The following is a 26193-nucleotide window of genomic DNA, read 5'->3' on the forward strand; positions in this document are numbered from 1 at the left end:
GGATGCTGGTGACCCGAGGAGCAAGGAAGAGTGGGTGGAGAAGGAGCGGTTAGCGAACCTTCCCAAGGACGCACTTGAGGCCCTGGTGGACCACAGAAGGTCATTTTGAACAAGAGCATGGATGTTTGCATCAAAACGGGGAGATAACATGAGATTCGTGCCTCCAATTCAGAGCAATCACGGCACTGCACTTTTTTCCCTAACCAAGCGGGCAGAGACGAGAGAAAGCCAAGAGCAGGAAGAGACATGTGTGCTCTCATTAGAAAAGTAGGTCAGAGTCTCACTCTTTGGTCTGCTCCCAGCCTCTTCGCTTGCCCTCTTCATTATGTTCAGAACCCATGCGGGGACAGTGGAGGGCCTGCGAATCAAGTCCATTGTGCCCATGAGCTGTTTTGTGGCTGTCAGCTGTATGAGCCACGACTCACATAAGGAAAAACTAACAGTATTATTCTGGTTTGGGATGTTGGTCAGCAACTCTGGGGCAGCCTAGATTAACCTTGTAGACGAAAAGGTTTTTTTCCCTTCTCTAGCAAAAAGAGGATTTTATTTTCTAGAGTTATTGCTCTGGAATTTTTCCCAGCAAACTTTTTTTTTTTTTAATAGTCAGTGGAAAATTCATTGGGTCACATTGACAGTCTGATACTTAATGGGTGGAAGTGAGCCCAGGAGTTAGGCTTCTTGCTGTTTAACCAAAGTGGGAATCAACCCACTCTTTGGGCATAGAAAATAAGTCCATTTAGAGGAGTCTCATGAATTTTCATCATGAACTAGCAAACATCAGAGGTCAACAGGAAACCAAAATAATAATACACTATCTTTCTCATGGCTTATATCAAAGAGCCCAGTCAAATGAATTATGAAGAGAGAAATTATACTTTTTAATCCTCGGTGCTTTCACTCAACCATGAATGGTATTAATTCAGGGGCGTCGTAAAGAGCATTTCAATGAGAGAGATCTGGAACAAGGAAGAGTAGGTACATGCCGACAGTATGAAGAGGGTCAGTCTAAGGTAGACTTTGAAAGTTGGAGATAACCTAGTGCTATGCAAGGCTTATTAAAATATAGCTTTCTGGGTCCCCCCTTCCAGAGTTTGTGAGTGGGCCCAAGAATTTGTGTTTCTAGCAAGTTTGCAGATGCTGCTGCTGCATGTGCCCACAGGACATCTGGGATGCAGGTCCCAGACCATGGCACAAGGGTGCTCTGCTCTACCCCCACAGGTGATAGAAGCATCCAGGGTTTGCGTGAACACTTCCAGTGAAATCGGTTGTGACTGCCACCTGTGCCCGTAGGACATCTTTCCTAGAGCTTACGGAGGCTGAACAGAGTGCTTCCCAGTAACCTTACCCGGGTCCTAATTCTGCCAGCTGGAATTACTCTGAATACACCTAATCCCCATATAAATGCCCACACTAAGAGACTAATCCTAAGGAAAAGAATAGATAGGCTCTCTCTGGCAAATAATGTCCATTACATGCTAGGGGATGCCTGCTCACTCTGTTCTCCATCCAGATCCCAGCAAGTTTAGATTTTTTAAAAAATTGGGGTACATGTGAATAAAGTGTATAAATCTCATTTTTATAGCTTGATGAATTTTCACCTGTGTGTACACCCAGACAACTACTTCCAGGCCAAGATAAAGAGTATTTTCACAAACCCAAAGGACTCCCATACTGTTTCCCAGTAGGTACTCACCCCGCTAGCGGTGGCTACCATTCTTCACCATTATTCTGCTTCCCGTGGACAAGTCGTGCTTGCTCGTGAGCTGTATGTAAACGGAAGCATAGAGAATATTCTCTTCTCTATCTGTGTGCCCGCTCAAAATGACTGCGAGACGCCGTATAAATAGGAGGAATTCTTTCCTTTTCACTGTAGGTACTATCCCAATTTCAATCTGTTGTATTGTCTTATATTTGATTCCCTGGCCCTTTTACTATTTTGTATATTTTCAAGGTTTATAGGAACATCCACTGGCATGAATCAGAATGGCCTAAGTACAGTCATTCCCCCTTACCTATATGGTCTCATGTCCCTCAGTCACCATTATCCCCGGTCACCCACAGTCCTGGAAGCAGATGTTGCCTGCTCTGAAGGCAGTTGTAGCTTTACATTAGTGCCTACCTCCCTTAACTCGCTTCATCCGGCACGGAGCCATTTATCCTGTTGCGTCATCCCAAGAAGGGTGAGGACGCACAGGAAGATGGTTTGAGAGAGAGACCACATTCATGTGACTCCTACTGCAGTATGTTCTGATCATTGTATTTTATTATTAGAATTGTTAATCACTTACTGTGTCTAACTTATATTTAAGCTTTGAATACACGTGTATGTATTAAAAAAGGCACAGTGTATCTAGGGATAAAGGTGGGGATAAAGGTGTGGGGATAAGGAAGGACTTTGGTCCATGACATCACTTAGTCTTTTCAATAGCACGAGTTTGGTAGACCATTAGCCCATTTTGCAGATGAGATAACCAAAGCTTGATAACTTGCCCAAAGTCTCACAGGTAACGAGTGGTTGAGACAGTATTGAACTTAAGTCCTTCTGTTCATTCATGATTCCAAGTTCTCAGCCATGTTTACCAGTAATCACCAAGGAGAGGTTGACCCTGAAGAGCACACATGGTCCTTCTATTTCAAAGACTTTCCCATTTTCAGCCTTTCACCGTTCCTCTCTGCAGTGGTTCTTCGGCGCAGTCGACCATGCTGGTGAGCTGGAGGGCGGCATTCGTCACTGTGCCATTGAGATTTTCCAGCTCCTTCTTCAGATGGGCAGATCTGTTGGAAGCATGTTATCTTTCATACAACTGTCTTCAGTAAAAATAAGATTTCCGAATTGCTGGCTTTCTCTTCGCTCCTGAAACCTCTGCCTCCGTGGGTGAAAATAACAGAATCAGCTCTGCCCTGTGGTTCCTGTTAAGGTTACACCTAAATTGTCTTTGAAAAATAACTGTCTGTTCTGTTGAAGGAAATGTTTAAACTTCCTTTGATTTTAATGTCTAATAAGCCCTTAGCGAGATAAAGTTTATTCTTACGTACAAATTACCACAGGCAAATTATGCCTTGTTTCCTATTTTGTTTTGCTAATTAGGTATGGAAGATTGTTGGTCAGCTCACTCTTTGTATGGTGTCAACTTGAAGAGATTTTAAAAAATGATCAGATGCTTTGCAGCAGTTTTAAGCCTGGCTTTGATTCAGTATCTGGATAAAGTTTCCACATATACTGATATTTATGTGTCCTCCATTCTATTTTTATATTCCTCTTGGTGCATGCAGAGCTAAATTTGAATTTGAAGTTCTGTTGTTGAGTATGTAGACATGGTGGTATTTGGATTTGTAAAGGTGGGTAGTCTGTGAGGTATGTAGTAGTAGTCTCTATTCTAACAGGAAATGAAGGTCAGGAGTAAAACATGGGCTATGCTGCACTGAATCTTTCATCCCACTAGTTTTTCTTAAGTCATGTAAAATCCATTTATGGATTTATCTTTCTGTAATTCTAATTTGCATTTGAGGATTTATGCTGGGAGAAACTTTGGGAGCAGTTTATTTGTTTGTTTGTTTGTTTGTTTGTTTAAAGAGCCATAACCTTTCTGGACAAACAGGATGCTGGGGCAACCAAATGCTTGGTGGTGGGAGGTGTTTGTTCTGGAAGATTCCCACAGGAAAGGGGTGACAAGAATTAGACACTGTACTTTCCCAACTCTAATGAATTAGTAGATCTACACAAACATCACCGGTGTCTGGTAAAACAATGAAGTGAAAGATGTATGAGGAGCTTTATAACGGGTGATCGGATTGGCAACATGGGAGACCGCCATCTTTGTTTTAGTATAGCTGAAACAGACAAGTAGACACTGTGTGCTTCTGACGTGGAAAAGTGGTAAGCAGTCAGCATCATTCATCACCTGTGAAGTGTTCTTGTCAGTGGTATGGACCTGTGTCTAAGCAAGCGTCTAACTTTCCTACCAGAACACAGGGAAGTAGAGAAGATGGAGATGTGTTTCCCAACATCGACTGCACATTAGACTCACATGGGGGATTTTTAAAGCTTTGATGGCCAGGTTCTCCCCCAGACCAATTAAATGAGCTCTTGCCTGGATATCGCTATTTTTTTCTAGTTCCCCCAGATGTTACAGTTTGAGCCAAGGATGGAAACCAGGGGAATTGAGGAGCAAGTTAAAAGATAAGACAAAACAGTAAAAAAATGCAGCATGTAAGAAATTCCATAGGACAAATAACCAGAGTTTTACCACATGTTTATGGAACATTAGAAGAAACACCTGTAGATTAAAAGAGATTTAAGAAACATAAACCTGCTGTGCTGTGTGGTCTTTTTTGATCTGGATTTGAAGGAATCAGTCATATTGAGACACATTCTAAAGAACTGGGGGAATTTCAGTGCAGACTGGGTATATTCCGGGATAAGATGGCACCGAGCCTTGGTTTTGTAACTTGTGATTATGGTTTTGTGCTTATGTGGAAAAAAGTTCTTACAGTTGGAGATACCTACCAAAGTATCTACGGATGAAATACGAGGTCGGGGATTTGTTCTCAAACACTCTAGCAAGATACCATGAGGGGATTCAAAAAAACAGATACAGAAGATTGTAAGAGGTTGATAATCGTTCAGCTGAGTGAAATGCACATGGGGGTTCATTTTACTATTCTCTCTACTTCTGTGTGTTTAAAAATGTTACATGAATGGTGAAAAAGAAGGTATAAAGGTGAAATCTGTAACATCTCATGCGCAGGGATGTACGATCAGTGTGAAGTCTGTGAAGTTCATACGGCGTATAAACCTGCAGTAAAGTCAAGTCTAGCCCCATGTCCATGCAAAACATCCCTGCTTCTTTTCCAGAAAATATCGATATGAATTCTGTTTATATCTTGCTTGCAGATGATTCTGGGCCACCTCCTTCTACTGTTATCAACCGAAATGACACTTTTGCCAAAGTGACTTTTAAGCCTAGTGTGGTCCAGCAAGCCCGGATTGCTCAGAATGGCGTTTTGGGAGATTTCATCATTAGATACGACGTCAGCAGGGAGCAGAGCATTGGGGACATCCAGGTAATGGGCTTGTTTTGCCACTTTGTGTCAGTTGCTTGATACTTTTAGTTAGACTCAGAATGAGGGATTCCAGTTCTTATCTGAGGGAGGGAGAACATTCTGGTTCCTAGAAATTTATTTTAACTTAAAATATGTCTCCAAGGGGACTAGGGTGTTCCCTTCCTATTTCCTGCTTCAGTCATCTGGAGAGCAAATGAAATCTGTAATGTAATTTTCCCTGCGGTGTTTTAGATGAAGTTAGAGTTTTAGTTCATCTTCAATTTTAATTAAGAAAGCCTGGTCCATGGCTCATTTCCCTTTAGGTTTTATTGCTCCAGAGACAGGGTGGGAATATTAAAATGCATTAGCATGCACCCAGAATGTAGACGGCTTTGACATCTCAACTTGTTAAAACCACAAATTGAAGGAAGCAGGAATTCCAAGTGACAAGGGCCATAGCGGGTGGATAATTAAAATTGAATTAGTCAGCATAGGCGATAGATTTTAAAGGGATGATTTTATCTTTATGAAATCTGTTTCATGTGCTTCGTGCTCTGAATTGTGGAAGTTGTACAGACTGTCCATCTTGGGTAGTTTTTCTGCCTATTCCAAGCACTACCGTTTTTACTTTCTCTTCTCCACCAGGTTCTAAATGGTTACTTTGTGCACTACTTTGCCCCCAGAGACCTACCCCCTTTGCCCAAGAATGTGGTATTTGTGCTCGACAGCAGTGCCTCTATGGTAGGAACCAAACTCCGGCAGGTGAGTGAAGGCCAACTACCAATTTTGTTCTTTCTCACTTTTGTCTGGAACCATCATGCACCGTGGGAATAAAATTCAGTTGATGCCAAATGTCCGCTTTACCACCCAGCTGTTCTGCTTACACAGAACCTTCCAGAGCGGATAATCCAGTTCAGCCATTGACATAAGCTATCATTTCAGGATGGTGGTTTTACGAGAGCAGAGGGGAATGCTATAGGAGCCCTTGGAAATAAAGGGGGCTGGCAGAGTAGATAATGTGAGGCAGGAATACACTGAGAGGGACAGTCAGCAGCACTACTGTTGATGGAATAATTCTGTTCTGTAATGATGACCTTTCAGATCAGTGGAACAGAGTCATTGACAGCCCTGTTGGTCTACCCTTAGGACAGAGAACTTCTATCTCAATAATTCAGGATATTCTTGCTGCATTTAGGATAAATGTTAAAATTCTAGGGATAGGAGGAGCATTAGGGGATATATAGTCTATGCTGAAATATTGAACTATACTGAAAATACAAGTATTAAAAATTTTAAAAAGATTTTATTTATATATTAAAGAGAGTGAGAGAGCAAGTGAGAAAGAGAGAGAGAGAGAGAGCACAGAGGTTAAGAGGTAAGAGGGAGAGGGAGAAACAGAATCACCGCTGAACAGAGTCCAATGTGGGACACAATCCCGGGACCCCAAGATCATGACCTGAGCTGAAGGCAGACACTTAACTGACTGAGCCACCCAGGTGCCCCTATTAAAAATTTTTTAGCAAGCCACTGGAAAGAGCTATTCCTTATCTTACTCTGGTATCATAAATATCACAACTTTGCTTTTTTAATATAGTTTCATCTCACATAACACAAAACAGAAAAAGCTACTGACTGTCAGACCAAATTATAACTCTGTATTCATCACTTAGTTCTCTTGCTTTTCTTTCTTAATTATCTATTTTTATCAATTACTAATAAGTATGTGGTTTAATAATACCCCATACCTCAAAAGAACCCTCTACCCTATCTCTTTCCACCACTACATCACATTCCACATGTAGTTAAACCTGATCTTAGCTATAAACTATTGTAAATATTTTCTCAGCTACCACTTTGTAAGTAGCTTTGGCCATTTGTATTGAAAAAATCATGTAGAATCTGTTGGTTTTTTTCTTCATGGCATCTTATTTTCCTCTGCCCCAAAATAGTAAAAAATATATTCTGTGCAAAAATAGGATTTAACTATTTTCTTTCAGAAGATTGCCAGATATATTTTCTGACTTGTATTGGGGTGAGATATCTTCGCCCTGTCAGCCAATTCCATGTAGCTCTTCCACAGCACGTCCTTGTACAGAATCCTTCCTGCTGACTTCTCCACTTTGGTTCCTTTCCTTTCTTCTTGCATCTCGGACCTTCCATCTGGGATTACTTTTCTTTTGCCTAAAGAATACCCTTCGGTATCTTCTTAGATGTGGATCTGCTAGTAAAGAATTCTCTTAGTTTCTGTTTGTCTAAAGATGCTTTATTTCTTTCTCATTCTTGCAGGATATTTTTACTGGGAATAGAATTTTGCATTGATAGTATTTTTTCTTTCCTTTGAAGATAGATCCCATTGTCTCCGGGCTTCCATTGTTGCCGTTGATAAGTCAGTAATTATATTAACTGTTGTTCCTCTAAAGGTAATCTTTTATTGTTGGCTGCTTTTAAGATTTTCTTCTTAAGTTTTCTGTAGTTTTAATATGATGGTCTCAGATGTGGATGTCTTATTTTTTTTTTCCTGCCTGAGGTTCCTAGGACTTCATGAATTTATGGATTCATGGGAAAATCCTCAGCCATTTATCTGAAATCACTTTGGCTCACTTTTCCTTATGAGATTCCAGTGTTGGAAAACTTCCTCTGTATCCTGTTTCCCTTGCTCTCTTCTATTAATTCCAAATTTTGCCTTTCTGTACTTCATTCCAAACCTATCTTACAGTTCACAAATTATCTTTTCAGATACGTTCAGTCTGCTCTCAAACTCATCCACTGAGTTCTTTCAGTTATTGCATTTTTAAGTTCTAAAATTTCCATTTTGTTCTTTTCAAATCTGCTGTCACTTTTTAGAAGCTTCAGTTATGACACAGTTTGCAATACACTTTTTATTTTCTCAAGCATCATAAACATAGTTATTTTAAAGTGGGTATTAAGGAGGGCATGTATTGCACAGAGCACCGGGTGTGGTGCATAAACAATGAATCTTGGAACACTGAAAAAATAAAATTAATTTAAAAAATAAAAGGGTTATTTTAAAATTTAAATAAATAAAATATGTATCTGATCTTTCCAAACTTGAGCCTTTGGATCTGTTTTTATTGTTTTTTCTTCTTTCCTTGTGTGACTGGTCATTTTTGATTGCATGATGAACATTATATTCAAGCATTTGTTTGTAGAAATAATTGAAGGCCTATGGTGATGATCTTTTCTGCTAAAGAAAGTTTGGGGTGTTTCTGTCAGGTACCGGGGAGATTACAATCTGGGGTCTTTTTTTAAAGGTTTATTTACTGGGGTGCCTGGGTGGCTCAGTGGATTAAAGCCTCTGCCTTTGGCTCAGGTCATGATCCCAGGGTCCTGGGATCGAGCCACATATCAGGCTCTCTATTCCTCAGGGAGCCTGCTTTCTCCTCTCTCTCTCTGCCTGCCTCTGCCTACTTGTGATCTCTGTCTGTCGAATAAATAAATAAAATCTTTAAAAAAATAAATAAGAGATTTATTTACTTATTTTAAAAGAGAGAGCGTGTGCAATTGGGGAGGGAGACAGAGGGAAAGAGAATCCTGATGCAGACTAATCGCTAAGTGTAGAGCCTGATGCAAGGCTTGATCCAATGACGCTAGATTACTGCCTGAGCTGAACTCAAGAATCAGCCATTTAACCAACTGAGCCACCCAGGTCCCTAATCAGGGATCATTTTAGTCCATTTTCAGGGCTTGAGATTTTTCTGGGCAGCCCAGCTGGCTCAAAGCTGGATTTCAGTATTTTCAAGACTGGTTTATTTCTGTAGAGCACAAGATGTAGAGGTTCACCAGAGCACCCTCCCTGGTGGGCTCTGGACTTTGACTTTTGACCCCCTCAGCTACTCAAGTGATGCCCAGCTTCTCAGATGCTACCTTGGCCTTGATAAACATCTTTGATAAAAGTGATCCCAAAGTCAAGCCTGCCTCTTTAAATTTTCATCTCTTCCCAGATATTTTTTTGCACTATTTTGTTACTCTCAAGATTTAAGGAAAATACACATTTTGTATGTTGCGTTTAAAGTTATTCACAGTAGGAAGGTTGGGTACAAATTACCTGGAGGTTTTCTTTATGAACAATGTTTCCCAAAGTGATTAATCACACATATGTGAAACATTCTTTTGTGGTGGTTGATTTTCTGTTCATGTTTGAGAGGCATCACAGCCTTGTCCTGTTTGCTGAATATTCTGAAAAGTCTTTGCTTTAGGCACTGCAAGTAGTCTCTGTTGGCTGGATAACATGCTGACAGGAGAATCATGGCTTCTTTGGAGACATGCTGGTCACAGACGTAGTGTTAATTAGGTCTTGCATCTGAGCCAGCATGGTCATTCCCATTTGGATTTTGAATCAATTAGCAGTTACTGAGTAGGTGCTGCAGGCTAGGTTCTCTGGGTGTGTCATGAAATGTCTACGCACCTATAAATCCTCATATTTTCTTTTTTTTCTTTTTCTTTTTCCTTTTTTTTTTTTTTTAAAGAATTTATTTATTCATTTGACAGAGATCACAAGTAGGCAGAGAGGCAGGCAGAGAGAGAGATGAGGAGGAAGCAGGCTCCCTGCTGAGCAGAGAGCCCGATGTGGGACTCGATCCCAGGACCCCGAGACCATGACCTGAGCCGAAAGCAGAGGCGCTTTAATAGTATTTTTTAGTTACTAGTACATTTGACTCTTTCATAATCTTATTGACTCTTATTTCCTTTTTGTAAATTATTTCATATTATTTGCCCATTTCTTATGTAAGATTACTATTAACTGATCTGGAATAGCTCTTTATCTATTAAAGATAAACTCTTGGCTGCATAAATTTTCCAGCCTTCTGTTCACTTTTACTCTGTTTTTACTTAAAAGTTTTAATGTTTTTATATAGCTACAGTTACTGATTTTTTTCCCCCTTTAAAATTCCTTTTCATGGCTTTTAGGCTTAAAAAGTCTTTCCCTACTTCAAAATTAATTAAATAGGCATATTTTCATACTTATTTTGGGGTGTGGTTCATTGATTACATTTCACTTCTTAATCCATATGGAATTCATACTCTGGTAACAGTTTTACATGTTAATAAATTGGTATAGCCTTCTAGAAAACGTGGTTTTAATATCTGTAAAAGGCACAAATTAGTTAGCAGTCCTTGCCCCAGTAATCCTGCTTCTAAGAATCTAACATAAGAAAATGATTGACATGTGGTCAAAGATTTCTACATGAAGACAGTTATCCCAATGCTGTTTCTAATTAGTGAAAAAGAAGATAACTTCAACTCTCTCACTGGTGGCAGAGTGAGTCACTGTTTTTCAGTTGCACTATCCAATACAGTAAGCACTAGTCACACAGGGCTACTTAAATTTAAATGTATTAAAATTAAATAGGATTTTTAAAATGTCAGTTCCTCAATGGCATTAGTCTCATTTGGAGTGCTAATAGCCACCTGTGGCTAGTGGTTGCCACACGGGATACCATAGGTAGAGAACATCCCTATTCTCATAGGAATTTTTATGGAACAGTATTGGCTTATGGCCATTAAGCTCAGCTTTTTAAAGAATATTTAATAATATTACATATATTCATAATATAAGGGTAAGTAAAAATATCAAAATACAAGACATTTGATGGTAACACAAATTCATATTGGTTGCAGGAATTTTAATTATCAATATTTTCATCAAGTTATGTTTCCTCTCCCCACTGTAAATCTAAACCCTGGCCTCATGAAGGTCATTGCCTTAAAGAAAAGGAAAAAGAGGGCACCTGGGTGGCTCAGTGGGTTAAGCCTCTGCCTTCGGCTCAGGTCATGATCCCAGGGTCCTGGGATCGAGCCCCATATCAGGCTCTCTATTCCTCAGGGAGCCTGTTTTCTCCTCTCTCTCTCTGCCTGCCTCTGCCTACTTGTGATCTCTGTCTGTCGAATAAATAAATAAAATCTTTAAAAAAATAAGTAAAAGATTTATTTACTTATTTTAAAAGAGAGAGCGTGTGCAACTGGGGAGGGGAGCAGAGGGAAAGAGAATCCTGATGCAGGATCTCTGCTCAGCAGGGAGCCTGCTTCCCCCTCTCTCTCTGCCTGCCTCTCTGCCTTCTTGTGATCTCTCTCTGTCAAATAAATAAATAAAATCTTTTTTTAAAAATGCTATTTATAGGGGCGCCTGGGTGGCTCAGTGTGTTAAGTCGCTGCCTTCGGCTCAGGTCATGATCTCAGGGTCCTGGGATCGAGTCCCACATCGGGCTCTCTGCTCAGCAGGGGGCCTGCTTCCCTTCCTCTCTCCTACTGTGATCTCTCTCTGTCAAATAAATAAAATAAAATCTTTAAAAAAAAAATGCTATTTATATCTTCTTATTGTCAAACCTCAAATAATGTAAATTACTTATAATGACAGCTTCTGTAGTATGCATTTGCAGAATTCAACATTATAATATTTAAATTATTTCCCAGTAAATATTAAGAAACACCCAAAAGGGTAAAATGCATGATCCGTTCTGCACCTTCACACAAAGGTCATTAAATCACCCAAAGGCTGCAGCAGCTCGAGTGACTCATATCTTTAGCCGCCTGAGTCACATCAGGCCTTAACTTCAAACCCAATCCACTGTAGGGCCCAGGATCTTCTACTTCCGGGGGGAGAAGCATCAGGAATCTTCTTACTAAACCCCTGCATTTCGGGAGGGATTTCCACGCATGGTGCAAGAGCAGTGTAGCGAAAGTCGTCACCCCGGTTGCTCTTCCCCCCTCCTCCCTCATTCCTGGTATGAAAATGCCATTACTGGGCACTGGAAGTCTGGCTTGCACTCTGCCGGCTTCTAAGCGACAGCCTGGCCTCTTTCCCGGAGAACCACCCTGGACCGGCCAAACACATGTCAGAAGCCTCTAGGCAATTTCTAAAGCCTGTCGCTGCCTTGGAGTGTTTGGAAAACCGCTGCCTGTTTTAGCAGCTCTCAGCTGCCCCGAGGCCAGGGCACCAAGTGAAAACCTTGGTTGGCACCGGAGCCTTGTACACAGTGTCGTGCCTGCTGGTGAAGGGGAAGATGGCTCCGGAGCACGGAGCTTTCGCGATGTAGCCACAGGCTTGGCAACATCGGACATTTGTCACAGGTCCCCTGGGGTCCTATGAAGAATCATTCACTGTCTCCCTGGGGGTTCTTGGCTCCCCTCTTCATTGATGGGCCCAAAGTACTTCACTCTGCTTATCACAGTGAGGGGCACAGAGTTGGTGTTGACTAATCTGAACAACTGATTTGTAAAGAACTGTAAGATCCTTAGAATGCGTTCTCCTGATAGGGTATGTCAGTGCCTGGGCACTTTCTGGTTCCGGTCCTAGTCCTAGCAGGACTAAGAGCCTGGAACCCAGGGCTCTACCGGCTTAGGAACAGCTACAGAGCCTCCCGCCGGTTCCTGGCACATGACTTGGCTCTGTTTTCTATCCCACGTGCCTTTGTTGGTGACTCCCGTCGAGCGAGAGGCCTCATGCTAGATCAGGCAAGATTTCTGCCTCCTGATTTCAGCTTGGAAAACCTCTCAGTGGGAGCAGGAGCTGAGAAGAGCCACAGAAAATGTGATCAACGTAGCCCTTTGATTCTTGATTAGTTTCATGCTTAAAGCCCTGGACCTGGCAAATACGTATCCTCGGGAACAGTAAGGAGAAAATACATTTTTGTATTTTCAAAATACATAATACATTACAAAATACAATAGATTTATGTTTGTAAAATACATTTTTTCTTGCCCAGGGTTTACATGTTCTTCTCTTCCCTTTCCCTAATCTATGTAACTAGATCTACTTCCGCCTTCATATTAAGGAACTTGGCTGACGGACTCTTTCTGGCAACCAATCAGAGGCTAATGAATCATTTACCAGATGTCTTTCATGGTAGAGCTTTCTACAGATTCGTTCCCATCATCTGTGCCATTCTGGGCCCATCCTAGATTCATTCCCATGGAACTTTTGGAAGTCTGTCTTCTTTTCTCCATTGAATTTAGTCATGCGTTTTGGAGAGTAGAGAACAAACACGCTGTTTCTTATCTGTCATTGCCAGATTAAAATGAGGGGAAAGGTGAACATTGCTTGTGCATCATCCATTGGCTTACTTCATGCTCTAGGTCATCAGTTTCATCTTCACATCCAAAACTCATCTTCCTCCAGCCATTTGGGCATTTTACGTGCAACCCTATAGGCAAATAGCCTATCTGTAAGCTCCATGGATTTGGGAAGCATCTTGGTTTTGATCATTAGAGCACATTCCCAGTGCCCAGCATAGTGCCCAACACAGAGTAGGTAATGATTTTTGCTGAAATACACACCAGCACCTAAACATTAAATGTGGCACACACTTTGGAGTCACAGTAAGTACCATGGAGTGGCCAGTACGTACCAAGCACCGTAAGCATTTTACATACTTTTTCATTGACTCTTTCGGCAATCCAGTGAAATAGACAATGCTACCCCTTTTTATAAATGAGAAGGTGAGGGGCAGGGAGGTGACATCACTCTGCTGAAATGCTCTATTTACTTATGCTGTAAGTAGAAAAGCTCAGCATCAAGCCCAGTGTCCCCCAGCTCTTCCCGATCTACGTCGGATGGATAGACGTAGATCCTACAGTCAGACCACTCTCAAGGACAGGCTCTACCTTCAAGTGACATGATGGGGGTGAGTGCACACAGATGTCAGCTGCCCTGAGAGGCTAAGCGGCTTCAGCCACCAGCGGGTGTCCTTCCTGAAGGGAGCTGTTCTGCTCTGATGCATAGAATTAACCATCAGAGACTTCTTATTTAACTGTGAGCACACGGTGGGCATGGACGGGGAGGCAGACTTCTTTCCTTTTACGAGTTGGGTTGGACAGCCTGAGTGCTGGCATGGAGACAACAGAGGTGGGGAGAGAAGGACAAGGTTGGTGACTGCGAGGTCCAGTGATGTCCTGACCTTCATCCCAGCTGTCCTCTTCAAGAACTTGTGGATCTGCCACGGTCTGAAAGGGAAGCTGTTGGGAAAACATTAGGTTGTTTTATGTGGTGGGGATCAAAGGAAGGGCAGCCTGAGGGTCACTGAATGGCCAGGAAGATGGCCAGATAAGGCCAGCAGAACCCAGAGCGGGTCAGGGGAGTAGTGACCTGGTTTGAGGAGACAGCTCCCTGAACAAGTGAAGGAACTCAGGAAAGAAAGATGGAGGAATGCCAAACGAGGTCACGTCTTGGAAATTTGGAGGATGTCAGAGATCGGCACTATATGGCTCTCGCATGAGTAAAGTTGGATGATGGAAGGTTGAGATACTCCTGCTTACCTTTTCGGGCTACAGGCCTTGTTGTAAACATCTGAAAGCATGGCTTCAGTTAATAAAAAAAAATTTCTAGCTCTCCCTTTTCTGGTTTTCTAGAACAAAGGTCAAGAAACTTTTTCGATGGGGACAGACAAGATGGTCTCTGTCCTACTCGTCAAGTGTGCCACATGGTGCAGAGGCAGCCACAGGCCATCTGCACAGAAGCCGTGTTTATGGAACAACAGGCAGCAGGCTGGATTTGTTCCCCAGGCCGTTGTCCTCTGACCCTGGTCGGCGGGGGTGACTAATGGGCAAACTAGAGATTGTTTCAGTTGGTAGTATTCATTCTCGCCGACTGGGCTGCTCTTGTCCAAACATGGCCACCAGTAGTTGCGTGGGTCAGAAATACATTGCAAAACAAAGATCTGGGGCTTCGGGCAAGGGACAGAAGGCAATGGGGAAAATGTGTTTTTGACTCTGACTCAGAATATGAGGAAACAAATGATGGGCAGAGGGCACAGTATTCTTTCCCCCGGGTCACCACTGAAAACGTGGATTTTTTGTTTCAAAAAGATTCTCCCCTCCACAATGATGGTATAATTATAAGTCGGAGGACCCCATTTAAGAAACGTTTTGTTGGGGCAGTGAAGATTTACCCAGATGAGGCCACATTTAAGAAGTTCTGTGGCTCCCTGAATGAAGGCACCGCGTGGCTCTCCTACAAAGAAAAAGTGAACACACTAGAGGTCTGAGTTCTCCCACATGATCTGCTCAGGTGGTCCGCCTCCTAGTCAGCATCTGACAGCACGGTCCTGGTGTCCTAGAAGCCTGGCTTCTCCTTTCTGGCGTCCTAACTTTGTACTTAAGACTTGCCGGTCAGGTCATCAGACTTTCTCCATAAAGGGCTGGGGAGGGCCCAAGAGGAAACTTGCTGCAAATAACAAGGAGAGCAATTCTGTCAATTCACGAGGACTGAATGAGATAAGAAATACGGGGTTCTTATCAGGGACTGCCTGCCCCCTGCTGGCTGGGGAACCGGCACCTGGGTGGAATTCTTCAGCGCTGCCCTGCCCCATAGCATGCTGCCCCCTCCCTCCTGCGGGACTCCCAACTCTGCCTCCTGATCCCATCTTGGCTTTGGCTCCAGACTCCAGATTCTCAAGGAATGAGACAAATATTGATCATATGCAGTGGGAGAGGCACTAGATATAGGGAATACAAAGATAAATACGACAGAACCTTTTCTCTTTTGAGGGGTCCAGAGGAGAAGCAAAGTCATGTGACAGTTGTTTGCAGAGCGCTCCTGTGGTCAAGGTGTGTGTATGGTCTGGTCATGGCACAGAGCAGGAGCCAATCAGTTCTTTGTAGGAGTGGAGAAGGGGATCATGGACTTCTCAGAGCCAGGGTGTAGTTGAGACTTCAAGGTCTTTAGAAGTTAGTCAAGTTGGTGGGGTGGGAAAGGATAGAGGAGCCAAACAGAGGGAGACAGATAGCATGAGCCAAGCATGGAAGCAAGAGAAAACGTGGGTACCAGCGAAGTCTGTTTAAGTCACTCTAATTAAGGGCCTTAGAAAAAATTAGAAGAAAACAGGAAGGCAAATCATTAAGGGACTCCTAGCTATAGGAAACAAACTGAGGGTTGCTGGAGGGGAAGCAGGTGGGGTGCTGGACATTATGGAGGGCACGAGATGGAATGAGCACTGGGTGTTCTGTGCATGTGATGAGTCACTCTGAAACTAATGATACACCAGATGTTAATTAAGTTGAATTTAAATTAAAAAAATTCTTTTAAAAGGGACATTAGAATTTTGCTGGAGAAGAGAAATATGGAACAATCACACGTTCATCAAACCAACATGTCACATAGACAGTAGAAAGAATTTTAGGGATGATAAAGAGCTTGAGGTACTCAACAAAAGATTAATGACAGAGATGACATAGGAATTAGTCCTTGAAGATGGGACCCAGTTTTCTTTTCTTTTTTTTATTTTCTTATTTGAAAGAGAGAGAGAGCATGAGTCGGGGTGAGGGGGAGGGAGAGAGGGAGAAGCAGACTTCCTGCTGAGCAGGGAGCCCCATGCAGGGCTTGATCCCAGGACCCCAGGATCATGACCTGAACCAAAGGCAGAAGCTTAACCAACTGAGGCATCCAGGCACCCCTAGGACAATTTTCTTGACAGGAAAGGAGGGAGTGAATTCTTGGTTGAGGAAAAACCTGAAAAAAGTCATGAAGCAGGAGTGAATATGCCATTGCTGGAAAGTGGGCCCTTGAGCCTAAGAGTCTTGCATAAAGCTGCTTCCTTTGAAGGGCAGCACTGCCAGCGGAACAGTGGGCAGAGAAAAACTCCTGCCTTCTCTGCTCCTGACCTAGCTCTCCAGAATCAGTCCCCTTCTACAAATAGGGTTGAGTGTTACCAAAATTCAGAAGAAAAAGTAACCAACCCCCAAGAATTAAGTTCACCTAATTTTAGAATCTCTTCCCTCCTGCTACCAGAATTTCACTTTCCAGTCTCACAGCCTCTTTAAGAGTATGGGACAATGAAGGAGACACAGGGATGTCTTTGCTCTCCCTGCCTGGTGATGGATGACTCCGCTTCCTCTACATAGTTTCTTGTGGATACTGTCCACATGTGCAAGTACGCCATGTTTACTTATTAGCTCTTCCACTGTTTCGTATTGGGCGTCGCTTTTTCTCAGCCTCCCCAATCTTTCTCTCATGTTCTTAATGTTTGTCAAGGCACATCCCTGGAGATTTATAGCAACTGGCATAGGGTGGACCCACACCAGGGAAACAGGAATCGTGAGAACTCACATGTAGGGGAAAGTTGAATGAGTCAGAGGGCAAAGAATCAGACACAAACACACACACACACAATCTGTAGAATGAAAGAGGCAGGGCTTCAGAATCCAAACACGCTTTCGGGCAATATAAAGTTAACAATTTAGACCAGGGGCAGGGGACTGAGGACCTGGTCAGGTCGGTCAGTAGGTGTGTCAGAACACGGATGAAGAACACCAGTTACCAAGAAGGTGTGTGAACATGGGTGAAAATGTCTTGGTCAGCATCCTCTTATTCACTTCCTGTTAGCACCGGAAGCCACCCCTGCGGATGGCCGCCGGGAGCCTGCACACAGAAGAGGTAGGGCCGCATCTTTGGCCAGGGTGAGAAGTGTGAGATCAACACTGAGAGAAAATCCCGAGGAGTATCAACCTTCCTTAGGAAGAGAAGTGAAAGAAGTAACTTTTTGAGCCTGGAGTTGTTTACACATAAAGCATGAAAGATGGATGTGCTTAATCTCTAAGGAATCAAAGATGTTAATGTTATTGGCAGAGAGCCTTTTAGAAAAATGCACAAATGACATTATTAGGCAAATGTTTCATACATTTGTCAAAAAAAAGTCAAAACATTAGGTAATGAATCTTAACATTAGCCAGAGCATTAACATGAGTTTGCTTCTCAAGTGAGATTAATGTTATTTTCAAACACGAAGACTCATGAATGTGGTTGTGTTTATATTGCAAAGGACGTTCTAATATCTGAACCTAGTCAGACCTTTTTGCTGTTGTTGTTCTTAAGGCTGAATTTAGCCAGAATTTAGTATTTAACAGTTAGCCTCTTTCAGATCCAGTCCTGAGGTAACACCTATATTTAGGTTAAAGTTGCTTTTCTCTATGAAATAACCACCACTTTATATTTTTATACAGATTGCGTAAGCACATAAGTAATTAAGTATCAGGACAGATTCATAGGATAGCCTAGCACAGTACTGTGCTGAAAAAGCTTTTGAAATTATAATTCAAACAGTCAAGGAAATTACAGCATGAAATCATAACAGTTTTAAATACAGGAACCTTACAGTTTTGCTTAATTTCAATATCCCCTTCATAATAGTATGAGCATTAAGATGTATAGACCAAAGAAATAGTGTTTTCTATGTTTACTTGGTGAAATTTCAAGTTACTATTTAGCATCTACTAAACTTGGAAAGCGTTAAAAGATGTGATGACTTCTAGTCTGAATTTTTCATTTATATGGAAACCTCCTAGTCTCTACTCTTTTTGTAGAGAACACATTGGCCAGTAGAAAAAGGGTTTTGGTTTCTTTCAACAGGATGCCTCAAATCTGACCAAGATACTTTTAAAAATATTTTCTTTCTTATATTATAGTTTGGAAATTTTATTTTATTTTATTTATTTTTAAAGATTTTATTTATTGATTTGACAGAAAGTGATCACGAGGAGGCAGAGAGGCAGGCACAGATAGAGGGGAGGGTAAGCAGGCTCCCTGATGCGGGACTCGATCCCAGGACGCTGGGATCATGACCTGAGCTGAAGGCAGAGGCTTTAACCCACTGAGCCACCCAGGCACCCTAGAAATTTTATTTTTAATGTAACTTATATAATGGGGTTGGTTTTAGGGAATGTGTGTGGCAGAGGCAACAAGAGGCATTGTGTGATCACTGATTTCCTTTGTTACTTCACAGGACCTCCTCAGGTGTCTTTATACTGTAATCAGTGGAGTAACATAATTTTTTAATGTTCCGGTTTGCTCTCTGAAACCAATCTGTAGCTGGGTTGTTTGTTTGTTTTTTTAAGTGTAACAATGATCTAGGCATGAATATGTTATAGAGAAATAGTCCTTCTCACTCAATTTATTGCCTTGCTCCTAAAGTTAGGATTTAAAAAAAAAAAAATCTGATGATTTAAGGTCAGTCACAGGAAGATTTCAGAAACCGTTCATTCGAATCAGGGAAAGACTTGTAGTATGTAGATATGAGGTTCTCTTCCCTCTTAGGGATTTTCTGTGATCTTGAAATACTATGGCCTTAAAATACCCGCCCCTGAAGCATAACTGGTACCTGCGGACCACAGCTTCTACTGGTGACTGTGGCAGCTGTGGTCTTGACCATGACCCTGACTCCAGGGAGACTTGGGACAGCGCCATGCGTGGAAGCCTGTGGGGTGTGCAGACAGATGCTGGGATGGCCGGCACATCAGGGCTCCTGCTGCGGGCTTAGGCCCCTTAAGGTTGCAGGGATCTGATGCTGCCAACTTTCATGGAGTCTCAGACACTCTCTCTCTCTTCTCTTAAAAAGAGAAGAGAGAGAGAGAAAAGGGTAGGGGGCAGAGGGAGAGGTATAGACTCCCAAGCAGAATCCCTGCAAAGCGTGGAGCCTGACACGGGGCTCGATCCCATGACCGCAAGATTATGACCTTAGCTGAAACCAAGAGTCGGATGCTTAACCCACTGAGCCACACAGGTGCCCCTGAGTCACAGACTTTTATTTGTGTCTGTCCCTTTGTACAGAATGACTACAAGGACACATTGCTCCCCAGACAGCAAGGGCTTCCCCCTGCGGGCTAACAGGAGGACAGTATAAATATGCTTCCCCCTTCCCCCATTACCTGTACCCACCTAGGGAAGGGCAAAGGCTGGCCCATAGGCAGAGTTTATAGTGGACATAGTCCATTTCTGGGTGTGCTTCTCAGAAACTTAGGGCTGTTTTCATGATGTGTATCTGTTGATCACAATTCTTATTTGTGGCCCAGCTCAGACGTGAGAAGGGCTTAACTTTCTTCGTGGCATTTTTAAAAAAGCTGTTTATCATGGGCACTTTTTCTGTTGGGTTCATTCAAAAGGACCATGTGGGAAAATGAAAGAGAAAATGTGCACTTGGAAAACATTTTAGACTGTGGCAAGTGACAGCGCTGCTTAGGAGAACAGGATGGCTATTCTGCTGAGAACACAGAATGGCTAATATCTACTACCCTTGAACTTGGATTTCATCTATGATGTCATGGCTCTCCTTGTATGATGCCCAAGAATCCAGACTTTGTGGTACAAAAGGCCTTTTGTGTCAGAGATATTTCCCGTGAGTGTGGTTTCGTTCAGACACAGAAATGTTTGGGAAAAGCTGCGTCATCGGGAACCCTGATGAAGGTGGTCCCAGGGCAGCCAGGCAGCGGGGTCTGTCATGGGTTCCACTGACATTTCACTCTGAGGGTCTTTTTACACAACGCTTCCCTGCTTGTGAAGTGTTGAATGGTCGTTCACGACCTGGGTTAGCAAAGCAGAATGCTCACCCTCTTGAGGGCTGTGCCAAGAGCCTGCAGCTAGGAGGGTTTCGTTTTGCAGGGAAGGTGGAGAGGAGGTTTCTAGCCCTTACCCTAGTTTAATGCAGGGACCCAAAGCGCACGGCCAGATCTGCCTCCTGGACACTCCCCTCCCTGGTCGTGGCACTGCCAAGGGGGCGTCATGCGCTAGCTGCAGGGACCCCGCTCTGCCCTTTCAACGGACACATCAGAGGACACCATATATGTCTCTATCGTGAAGATCCACTACAACATGGGGACCGTAGCCAACCACACTGAATGAATGCATAATCTGAAACAATTTATTTGTAGTTACTCATATTTACCTTGTTCCTGAAGGACAGAGATGAAAAGACTTACTTAGCAACAACCCCACGGCAGAGCTGGAATGAACTTCTAAGGCATTGTTTTCAAAGGACATGCTTCCTCCTTCTAACTAACCTAAGGAGAGTACACATGAGAAGAGGAATTCGTCACCATAAAATAATTTCAAGAGGGAACAGGCCCCTTTCTTAGCTGTTCTAGATAGGTAGGACTAAAAGGCATCTTTAATCACCGGGCAGGCCAAGGGCTTCCTCACGACCTGAACTGTAAGGAATACGTCCTTTTGTGGTATCAGTTGTATCTGCGTACCTTTCCTCTTCCGTCCACACACCATCTGGAAGGTTCCTGTCCCTATGCAGGCTGGGATCTGCGGATTACGCTCTCTGATCACCAGGAAGCGTGTGGGTGGCCGTGTCTGTGGAGCGGCGCCTCCAGGAACTGCTCGCCACCCGCAGAGGAGATGTGTGGCTCTGGGGCTGGCCAGTCTCTCAGAACGCTCCTCCTCGCCACGGCCCCCTGTGTTCCTTACTTCTCTCCCTCTGCACAGGGCATGGTTTTCCTGCCTCTTCCCAATCGCCCTTCCCCCCCAGGACTCCCTGATTCCTCCCCAGCACGCGGACCACCTGATAGTGGATACTGTACCCCGAAGAAAGCCCTTAAGAAAGCGCCGTCCTTGTCCCCGAGAATAAACACGAACAGTGGTGACCCGCTGGAGGCGCTCCGGTGACCTGGAGGCTGAGGGTGGTTTGGCAATGCTGGACAACGAGCCACGCTCACTAGTTACCCCTACCCCCAGTGGTATTCATCTGCGCAGAAACTCTATGCCAAGTATACAATCCTATGTTGTAGATGCCAGTTTTAAAAGGTCTCCAGGGAGGACATTTGCGCGTGTCCGGTGGTCACCTGGTAACAAGTTAATTTCAGGGCGACCTCACCCCAGGGGGTGTGTCTTGGAGTTACCTGTCTCAAGCAGGCAGGTCCTTCCTAGTGTGCAAGGGCAGTTAGTGGAGCTTTGGGGGTGGGAAAGAAAGCTAAGGAACATTGCTTGCTGGGACATCCAGGGTCTTTCCCCTTAGGTGACGCTCATTGGAGAGGGCCTGGGGAAGAACTGGTAACTATCCTCGTATGTCCGTGCGCTTGCACTGGAAGCTTCCACGGGTTTTCTCCGTTGTCATCCTTCAGGCCCTTTAGGGTTTGGACCGGCCCCTCTCCTGTGCCGCCTCTTTGCCTCCAGGGTCGTTCAGGCCTTCAGACAGGCTTGGGCTGCACATTCTCTGCCTCTCTGAGCTTCCTCTGATCTTTCTGGAATGCGCTTACCCTGTTTTCTGGATTGGACTCTTGGAAAGTCTGGCAGGTTGAGGTTCATCTTCAGCGTGTAAACATAGTGTGCAGAAACACCAGCTGAGGTCCCCTGGCATTCACTCTCCTGTCTGGACACTCACTTTCTGCTTGCCTTTTACGCCTTCCAAGAATGCAGAGCACCCAGGGCTGCCGGCCCATCTAAGGAGAGAGTAGGAGCCCGCAGGCCGTTCATCGAGGGCACTGGCTGCAGGCCACTGCGGCAGCTTCTCCCCAGGCCCCTGGGGATGAGGGCTGGGAGGCTGTCCGAAAGGTCCCAATGCAGCTGGAAATGGAGCCTCGCAAGCCCGCTGGCCTGCCGTCCCTCGGTGCATATGAGGATACGCGGCAGCTGTGGCCTTACAAGGTCACAAGGAGCCTGTAGTGGCTGAGTTGAGGGGAGGAGGGTGGAGAAGCGGGAACAGACTCTTCCTTAAGCAGAATATCCAGCACAATGGGAGGAAAATAGCCTCAGAGGAGTAGGCGGCCTCTCTCCGGGTCCTCAGCACACTATTTAAGGATCCCGAAGGATGCCAGCAGCTCAACAAACCCCAGGCTTCCCCTGCCCGAGCCCTCGGCCGGTGGTGGCTGCCAGCTCGGTGCTCCGAGCCACGCGAGCCTTTTCAGGCGCCTGCCTCAGACCTGGGCTCCCAGCGGTGCTGTCTCGGGGACAGCTCCCTGTTGTCCTGTCCTCGCCCCTGCGGCCCTGCAGACCTCCCAGAGGTCTAGGCTGTGGGGCTGGGAGCGGGGCCTGGCTTGTGTCGCCTGCGCGTGGAAGGAAGGGTGCGTCGTGGAAGTCCCGCCGGCTTCCTGGCTGACAGCGTGTCCGCCTCGGCGCGCTCTGCCCGCGTCTGTCTGCTGAAATTATCTGATGCGCCTTCCCACGGACGCGGCCTGGCGGTCACTTCTGTGCTTCCTTCGCGGCTTCTCAGTATTGTCTTCCCGTGGTTCTCCAGGACGGGGCAGGTGTCTCTCTGACTTCCTCGGTGTTCAGGAAGTATTTGGCATTCCACACACCTGTCACCACCCTCTGCTTCTCTCCATCTCTCTCTCTCTCTCTCTTTTACTCATTCAACACACTTGCCTTCGCTGCTTTCCAGAACTTCCTTCCTAGTCTTTCACGCGATCCGGTTCCTTTTACCCGCCTAATCCTGCTTCCCTGTGAGGTCTTTCCCTGCGGCTGCAGCAACCCCCCGCCCGTGTTTTCATTCTCTTTTAAATTCTTAGGCTGCTTAGTATTTCTGCCTTTAGTCGTACCATTCGTAAAGCAGGTACACGGATCGTTCACCGAGTGTCCACACCCCCGCCCCGCGTGTCAGGAGCTCTCGCGCGCACGGGGCCATATGAGGATGCTTGGTTGCTGCCGACCCAGAGCGCACAGTACAGCCAGAGACAAAGATAAACAGCAAATAATCACGACTGGGTCATGATGCACTTTATAACACGAGTATTGTGAGGGCCGTGCCAGCCCAGAAGGGAGAAGATCAGCTGTCTTGGGAGGAGTTAGGACATGCTTCACATGGAGGCTGGGGCACATCAGCTGGGTTTTGAAGAGTGACCGGGAGCTTGTCAGGTGACACATGGGCGTCAGGCAGAGTTGAAGAACCTTCTGTTGATGCTGTGATGGTAGAGGCCTGAGACAGCACAACTTGCAGTGGCCTGTGACAGCTCAGATGTTAAATGTCCATTCGTGGGGCCCCTGGGGGGCTCAGCCGGCGAGCATGATTCTGATCCCAGGACCGTGGGATCGAGCCCCGCATCAGGCTCCTGCTCAGCAGGAAGTCTGTTTCTCTCCCGGTGGCAGTTTCCAGGCCAGGGGACGCGAGGATGGAGGTGATCAGCTGTGACCCCTTTTACTCCTGTGTTGTTTTAGACCAAGGATGCCCTGTTCACGATTCTCCACGACCTGCGACCCCAGGATCATTTTAGTATCATCGGATTTTCCAACCGCATCAAAGTGTGGAAGGACCATTTGGTGTCGGTGACTCCCGACAACGTGAGAGACGGCAAAGTCTACATTCACCATATGTCGCCCACCGGAGGTAAATACGAGACCTTGTGTTCTTGTTGCCTTTGACGTGGTAGTAAGCGAGTAGCCAGTTTTCTGCCAGGAGACGAGGATTTGAAAGCTGAAGCTGATCACAGGAAAGCAGATAAAGGTGAGAGCTTTCCCAGAAGCTTCTGTTTCTCTGAGCACCAAGTCTGGAAATTCTCATCTTCCAGGCCCTGAACTGATGATGGTCAGGTTAAGTTAGGGGGAAAATACCTGATAGGTTTTGGAGACTTTCCTGGTTTATCTCATGGATCCGAACAATGAAGCAGTTTTTGGAAACTGCTCTTGGGTGAGGAACCAAAGCCAAAGAGATGTTTCGACGTTTCGGCAGCTCGGGCGCTGGCACCTTGGGAGGCAGCGTGTGGGACAGGGCTGCTGAGCTGTTCGCCTCCCGGCAGGGCTGTGCTAGTGAGCAGAGCACACGCCCCAGGCGGCCAGGGAGATGCAGCGCACAGGGAGAGTCCTGGGCTCTGAGTCTTGGCACGCGTGGGTTGGGTATGTTGCCCGGGGAAGAGTGTGGAGGATGGAACAGTTGTTCCAGGATGTGGGGAGAGGAGAGAACCAGAACGGGGTGTTACCCAGCCGTGCTTCTGCGCCGGACGTGGGGGTCCCTGTCGCTGCTCTCTCCGTCTCCAGTACAGTGGCCCCGTGTTCAGCACTGGAGCGTGTGTGGAAGTTCGTCCAGGCTCCCTCCGCCCTTTCCGCGAGGGCCTTTACAGAGACGCCGTCTCCTGGGGCTGCTGTCTCAGTCAATTCTAATTTAGTTACTGGGGAACCTAGAAAAATCCAGTTCAGTTTTCTTCCTGCATTTTTCATCTTTCCTCTGTGTATTGTTTTCTCGCCACGATGAAGCTCTGATTTCCCAAATGAACTTCGTTTAGAATTTGATCGTGCTTGGATGGATCTGACTGCCATGGCATTTCCTGCCGGTCTCCACAACAGTGTGGTCTAGGAACCGATTTACTGGGTGATGAAAGAGATGGAAGATTGGATGTAATAATACGGGAGGAAGTAGGGGTAAGACAGGTCCTTGAGGGAGGAAACTCTTCATCTTTGTATGGCCCGTGGTTCCCAGCGCAGGTCCTGATGTGTGTAGCTCGTGCTCAACGAGTATTTGTTGAACTGAATGCATTTCAGCAGCACTCCTCACTATTAGTAACAGGGTGTGTGCCTGTGTGTGTGTGTGTGTGTTGGCAGAGGGCATGGGGATAAAGCTTTAGGGAACAGCTGAGGCGTATTATGTCATTTTGGAATCCACCCCTTAGAAACCTTATTAGTTTCCTTTATTTTCATCTCCGCATTTCAGCACCTCAAGCTCTCCAGGTGAACAGAAAGTCAGTCTGTTCATTCCTCTCAGAGAAGCGGAACGGTAGGGTTGGCGCATAGGTTCTTAAGCCAGACTGTCTGGATCTGAAGCCAGCCCCACCGTCTATGAGCCATTGGCTGTGTCTGTACCCAAGTACGCAACTCAGTTGTAGACAGTAATGGGACTGTGACGAGGATAAAATCAGTTAAAATACCTGGAGTGCTTAAAACAGTGGCCGACACACGGGCAGTCCTCTTTCAGAGTGAGACGTGGCCATCTTCACCCAAGCAGTCCCTCTTGCTGGTGCATTGGGGTCCTCTGTTCACTGAGGGTGGGGAGGAACTCTCTGCAGGGTGGCCTGGCGGCTCTGTGGGGCGTCTCCCTGTGGAGGGCACTTTCCTGTTCTTAAGAGCTGGGGACACATCCTGGCTTTGCATAGGTGTGATCCACACCCTGCTGTGCCTCGGTGTCTGGAACTAAGAAAGCTAAGTTGGTCCCTTCCCCTGGGCTTTCCCTGGCCTTAAAGTAGAATAAATATTTGGCACCACTGCCAAGTTCTCATTTAAAGGGAAAATAAAGACCTGCCTTTTTGTCCAGGTTCACACATCCAGAGGTCATGTGCAGCTAGGCTGGACATTCAGAAAGGCAAGTTAATGAGCCCAAAGAAACGCTAAATACTGTTTTAGCTGTAACTTTTCCTGACGTTCAAACTCAGTGTGCATCTCAGAATTATCAGTGTGTTCGCACAGACCTAGCCATGTATTTTTATGTTTTTAGCCAGAAATTC

At 45.1% G+C, this 26193-nt stretch overlaps 1 protein-coding gene across 1 annotated transcript in view; it reads left to right on the plus strand.

The window, feature by feature from the left end:
• ITIH5 (inter-alpha-trypsin inhibitor heavy chain 5) overlaps positions 1 to 26193 on the plus strand; it is a 72482-nt gene that overhangs the window by 35448 nt on the left and 10841 nt on the right. The window contains exons 6-8 of the mRNA XM_032349793.1: positions 4895 to 5064; positions 5689 to 5805; positions 23921 to 24089. Coding sequence (XP_032205684.1) covers positions 4895 to 5064; positions 5689 to 5805; positions 23921 to 24089 — 456 coding nt within the window. The remainder of the gene's footprint in view (positions 1 to 4894; positions 5065 to 5688; positions 5806 to 23920; positions 24090 to 26193) is intronic.

The sequence above is a fragment of the Mustela erminea genome, chromosome 6 (assembly GCF_009829155.1).
Source record: "Mustela erminea isolate mMusErm1 chromosome 6, mMusErm1.Pri, whole genome shotgun sequence".
NCBI classification, from domain to species: Eukaryota; Metazoa; Chordata; class Mammalia; order Carnivora; family Mustelidae; genus Mustela; species Mustela erminea.